This window comes from Morone saxatilis, unplaced genomic scaffold (genome assembly GCF_004916995.1).
Source record: "Morone saxatilis isolate NCDOM2014 unplaced genomic scaffold, NCSU_SB_2.0 Contig15, whole genome shotgun sequence".
In the NCBI taxonomy this organism is placed as follows: Eukaryota; Metazoa; Chordata; class Actinopteri; family Moronidae; genus Morone; species Morone saxatilis.
In genome coordinates, this window is record NW_023339707.1 from 430876 (window position 1) to 437061 (window position 6186).

The window sequence follows — 6186 nt, forward strand, 5'->3', positions numbered from 1 at the left end:
TTAGCACACCAGCTCAAAAGTGCATTACCGCCACCTACTAGACTGGAGTATAGAAGATTGCAGGAAAACAATGTATTTACCTAACGTAATAATAGTAGTTAAATAATAGATAATTAATTAATTGTCACTGACTGCACTGGAGTGTGTAGCAGTTCCTCACTGCATCATTCCGGTAGTGTTCTGCCTGCTGATTGTTTTTCTTAGGATGGCGAAGGCATGGCATAGCTGTTTTCCATGAGTGGGTGGAATAAGGAATAATGACTATTCACTCAAAATGCATCATTTTTTTGTAGTTGTCTCACCAATCTGTGGGCCAGTATTAATGCAAAATCTGCTCCTCTTGTGTGGCTAATGTTCAAGTGCTGTTTATCCTTTGCTGGATGGGCATACATTAAGAGGACATCCACTTCTCCAGGCAACACTACACTGCAAGTTAGCATACCATAGTATGGATTGTATCCTTTTACTAGAAACATTTTTATTGTTCTGCATCAGAGAAAAACACAATGGTGGCATAATTTATAGATAGATAATGACTAATTGCTGACTGAACAAATGAGTTTCACATGGGAGGTGCATTGGGATTCATAATTAAAGAAGTAATTATATCAGCTGTGAATAGATGTTTTTCTTTTGTTTAACACAGTTAATCCAACAGAATATTGGGTCAGTTGTTTTGAAAAATGGTGTGAAAAATGTGTTGACACATTTGCAAGAGAAGACTGCTGTGCTCAGAAGGTGATGACAGAGATCAAGTGGATCCCAGTTTCATTAAGTATATTTTAGCAATCAAAGAAAACTGTATTATTGTATGTTTTTTGTCACTCTGTATTCATATATTTGTGAACACTGCAATACAACATGTATTACTACCCCACTGCTACACATTCTGTCACTGGTTAGTGAGCTTCAGTGTTATCACCTTGGCCCCCTACTGCCATTACAGGACCAGTATTGGACCAAGGAACTGGCCTCAGAAGTGGGCATGGTGCTGCAAACTCTCCCTAAATGTTAAGATCGGTCAAATACAGGTACTACACAGTATTTGTCCACAGGAACCAACTCAATCTAATGGCTTAACCTAGAGTACTGATGCTTGTCATCATATATTGCTGTGGACCCGAGGATCATCATTATCAGGTCTACCATCTGTTCTGTGGTTTCAGGAGCTGAGAACATACAGTATGCTGTCCATCAGTTACTGGGAACAAAAGTTTTCATCTTTAAAACTGGCAGGGCTGTGTTAAGTCACCATGATCCTCAAGGTTAAGATAAGATAGGAATTAACTGTAATCACCCTTAACAAAATGTTTGTGCCAAAACATGTAGAGCAAAGCATTCACTTGAGTGAAAAGAATGAATAAAGTTAAAAACCAGTTACTGTTATAATTTATGAAAATAAAAAATATAGAATGATAAGCAATGAAGAAAACTCTACAGAAAGGTGTGTTACCATATGACAAAATTTACTATAAAAACTGTACAGATGTTGCATCAGTATTACAAATCTATGTATTATTATGTATTATACATATTCACACATATTTATGTATGTATGTATATATATACTGATCAGCCATAACATTCCTACCACCTGGGCAACCTGGTGGTCATAATGTTCTGCAGCCCCATACCAACAAACTGTGATGTGTGTTCTGACACCGTTCTATCAGAACACATACATCCATGAGCCTCTGGCCGCCCATGACCCTGTCTCCAGTTCACTGGTTTTCCTCCCTTGGAGCACTTTTGATAGGTACTGATCACTGCAGACCAGGAACACCCCACAAGGGCTGCAGTTTTGGAGATGCTCTGACCCAGTCGTCTAGCCATCACAAGTCAAAGTCGCTCAAATGCTCATGCTGCCCATTTTTCCTGCTTCTAACACATCAACTTTGAGGACAAAATGTTCACTCAGGAGCCATGATAACCACATAATCAGTGTTATTCACTTCACCTGTCAGTGGTCATATTGTTATGCCTGATCAGTGTATATACAAAGCTTTGTTCTATACATACATACAAACATATATGTATGCGCGTGTGTGTGTGTGTATACATCACAGCATCCATTTGAGTGAAAAGCATACTGTTACTGTGTTATAAGCAATGAAGAAAACTGTACGGAGAGGTGTCTCCATATGACAATATTACTATAAAAACTCTACAGATGTAATTAATGTTAAGTATGTGTATTTTAAATGTTTTGAAACTTGAAATCATGTGGATATACACAATAATATGAATAATAATAAAATGAATGTATTTATTCATAAATGTACCTCTTTGTATTTGAAACATGTTTCTTTTTTACTGTTTCCTGTTCTGACTGGCTGATCTGGGATGCAGAAACACAGCTGTGCTCTCTGACTGGCTGATTTTGAGGGCAGCGATCAGCTGTACAGTGTGAAATATTCATGGGTTGGCCATGGAGACTAAGCAATGTTATGCTATATCAATATTTGCTTGGAAGAGCCCCCAAAAGAAGATATTTGAACCCAAAAACATTAATGTGGCACATTAGTAAAGAATTGAATAGAACTATCTAAAGGTGGCGTTAAAAATCAATACACTGTTTTATTTCCAAATCTTCAGACATTTTCCCAAATACTGTCTTTTTTCATTAAACTGAAGCCTGTCGCTTAGTCTAAGATGTGGCCATAACAAGTCATTTAATTATATGTGTACATTTAAGTTTTTTAAAATGTTATTTTTAAAATTAATCTAAATGAATGTGTTCAATTTCACAGTATTTGAAACCAAACTGGTGTGGCAGCTGCCACTCCATGCGCCCCCTGTAGACCCGCCCCTGCTGTACTGTAGGTTAATTTAGTTCTTTGAGTAGTAGCAGCACTATTAGCCTATATTGCTCTATTATGCGTAGTACTTGCACTACGTAGTTGGTTTAAGGTTACTGGATGTTTTATTGACTTGAGGACTGTGTTCAGTGAGGTCTTCCTCCATACCCTGTCCTCCAGCTGCTTCACGGCTCTTGAAATACTGACACCGTGTCTGCCTCCAGCAGCCCACAGACCGAGCCGAGGGGGCAGGGCGGCCCCTCCGTTAGCCGCGGCCGGCTGCAGCTCTCCTGTGCTCCTGCAGGAGGCAGTGCAGCGGGGCTTCTGTCCATGGTGCTGAAGATTCGGCTGGCTCTGTCCGGGGTGCTGAACAGCTCCGGAGTGCTGGGCTCAGTCTGAGGCTGCTGTCATTACGATTCACACCGTGTTCTGGTGCTTTATTGTGCTTGTGTGTTACCGTATACGTCTGTCTGCCAGCCCGGAGATGTCGGAGGAGCGGAGGGGGAGGGGAAGGTAAGGCTTTATGTCTCCCTGACAAAGAGCATGAAGCGCACTCATTTGTCGGTATTTTCTGGGGCCTTGGCTGCGGGCCTTACGGTGGAATCCACACCGAGCAGGAAGAACGTGATGTAGCGATATGTAGGCCAGTCCGCCGTGGTTGACAGCGTGCTTCCTTTCATCTGTTCCCTTCGTGGAGAATAATTCAAGCTAGGTTTGAATTGTGCGGACGGTGAGCTTTTTAAACCGATTATTATTGTCGGTCGTTATTTCCGGCCCCTACAATGGCGGCCCGGCGTCGATACCACTACTTTTCGTAAACCGCTGAACGCCGGTGGCCTTTGTATGTTCTGCGTTTAGTCAGTGTGCCAGTTGAGGAGAAGAGAAAGGCCTCGTCCCGGTTAGCAGCCCGGCCTACATCTCTGCTGTCACCGCACAACAAGCCTGCTCTCTGTAGGCTGCTCGATATTCACTTTTTGTGTTTTTTTTGTTAAATGTTCTGCCTGAAGAAATGTAGTGGTAGTCAGTCCACATTAAACTGATGGCATGCTCAGTGTTAGCAGGAATAAAGTCACTTTAAACCTTTTCTGGCTCGTGACCCTGTTCGAAGGTCCCCAAAATGTCAAAAGCAAGCTGCTGTCAGGCTGTCATGTCCGACATACCTTCGTAAATAAGAGAACTCTCTAAATGGAATATATTGAGATGGGATATTTTGAAGTTATAATCGATAATGTCTGTGTTTACTGTCTTTTTTGTTTAATTTAAAAAAAGGTTTTATTGTTATTTTTTCATATAGGCTATGATATGCTTAGATAAGATAAAAAAGGAGACACACACCGCACACAGTTTTTAAGAGGGTTCTTCTAGACTAAGAAATTTGAAACAAAGACCCTTCCAAAAGTCCTGCCTCAGTCAACTTTCTCCTTTCCTGTACTTAGATATGCTATGTGCTAGGCTAATCTATTGAAAAGACAACCACATTTTAAAAATGATTAAAGATTAAAGCAACATACAGTCAAATCTAATGTTAGCAAAACTATTGGTGTAGAGCTAGTTAGCTAGTGTTTTTGCTCTGTAGCAAAATGTTAGTGAGCTAGCTAGCTAACGATTTATAAAGATTAGCTGTCCAGTTAGTTAGCATTTAAGCTAAAATGTGACTATATATGTCACTTTTATCTTTGAACCATGCATCCATAAAAACATTCACAAGCCTAGAATATAGCATATCTAAGTTCAGGAAAGGAGAAAGAAAGGTTGAAGTTCTGATCGAAGCTTGCTCAACTGTTATTAGAGCACACACCAAAAAGGGGCGGGACTTAGGAAGGGTCCATTAAAGAGCAATTCTTCACTTCTGAAAATGAATGAAAACCAGAAACAAATCATAAACAAAGCTACATGTTTTTCATAGGACAATGACAATCATATTTTCAGTAAATACATTAGACCATCCCTGCCTTGCATATGCCTACATATCTGAAACCCCACACAGTTTGTTATGCAGGCTTTCTGTTGTGATGCCATGAGTACGTAACCCTGGTGACATCACTATGACATCATCAGGGTTATTTTCCTCAGACTTGACAAAGCTCCTCCAGAGCCACAGAGGACATGATTATACATCTGGTTTCACAATCTGAGTAGTAAGAACTTTTATAACAATTTTATAACTGTAAAATAATTATCTTTCAGAATCAGAATCAGAATCACTTTTATGCAAATACAAGGAATTTGACTCTGGTTTTATGTTGCTCTCAATGTGCAAGCACAGATTAACAGTATAAATAAACAGAACAAGTTCAACAAAAATACTTAGACTTATATGTAGAGTTATACATACTGTATCTATAAACCATCATTTGTAGACAGTAGACAATAGTGCAATGGTGCAGAGTGCAAATGATGCTAAAAAAAATATTTTACATGCAGGTATCTTTATGTACATGGGGTAGGTGGATATGACAGAATATACAAATGCAAAGAAACATAATTTTAAGCAATGGAAAATAAGTAATGAATGGTTTCATTAAGAGTCCTAGGGTTATTGTACAGGGCAGTTAACTGTTGGTCAGAGTAATGGCCTGTTGGTTGAAATTCACCCACTCACAGTAAATGGGTTGTTTCATCCAACAGAAAATGAGTTCAAAGGTCAGACACTGAGCCAACAGTGGACCAGGGGAGAGCCAATCAACCAGAGAGGACGAGCCTCAGCATCAAAGTATCTATCTATCTATTATCTATCTATCTATCTATCTATCTATCTATCTATCTATCTATCTATCTGTCGGTCTATCTGTATCAGTGCTGGACTGAATCATTTCTCTTCATCTTACTTATGTCCTTCTGTTATTCAGATGAGCCAAGACACTACAGAGACACGAACACGAACCCGCTCCAAAGGCATCCGGGGTCAGTGGAAACAAACAAACACACACACACACACATGATGTAGACTGATATGGATGTGCCATTTAATGTTGCATATTCATTTAATTGACCTTTCCCTCCCCTTTTTGCTCTGTGCTCATCTTCGTTGAAAAGACAACCACATTTTGAAGATGGTTAAAAGACAAAAACAACATATATATAGTTACGTTAAGTTAGCTAGCTAAGTTAAACTAGCTATCTAATGTTTTGCTAACATTAGCAAGCTAACTTAAGATGTATATGTATGTATATATGTATACAAGAGTTTCTCTGGTTTTACTATTTATAGGTATGTGTTTAAGTAAATATTTTTTTTTATTCTATAAACTACTGACAACATTTCTCCAAAATTCCAAATAAAATTAAAACTGCAAGCGGCGATGAACGGGCCCTTGCACTCCACACAACTTGGGGTGTGCTGTGGCCGCGTCACGTGCAGGTGTAACACGTGCGGACCAAAACATGA

General features: G+C 39.4%; 1 protein-coding gene across 1 annotated transcript in view; it reads left to right on the top strand.

The window, feature by feature from the left end:
- Positions 1–6100: 6100 nt before the first annotated feature.
- The window catches only part of LOC118324918 (myelin transcription factor 1-like), a 24473-nt gene continuing 24387 nt past the window's right edge, over positions 6101–6186 (top strand). The window contains exon 1 of the mRNA XM_035657424.1: positions 6101–6133. Within this exon, the coding sequence (XP_035513317.1) occupies positions 6101–6133 (33 nt within the window). The remainder of the gene's footprint in view (positions 6134–6186) is intronic.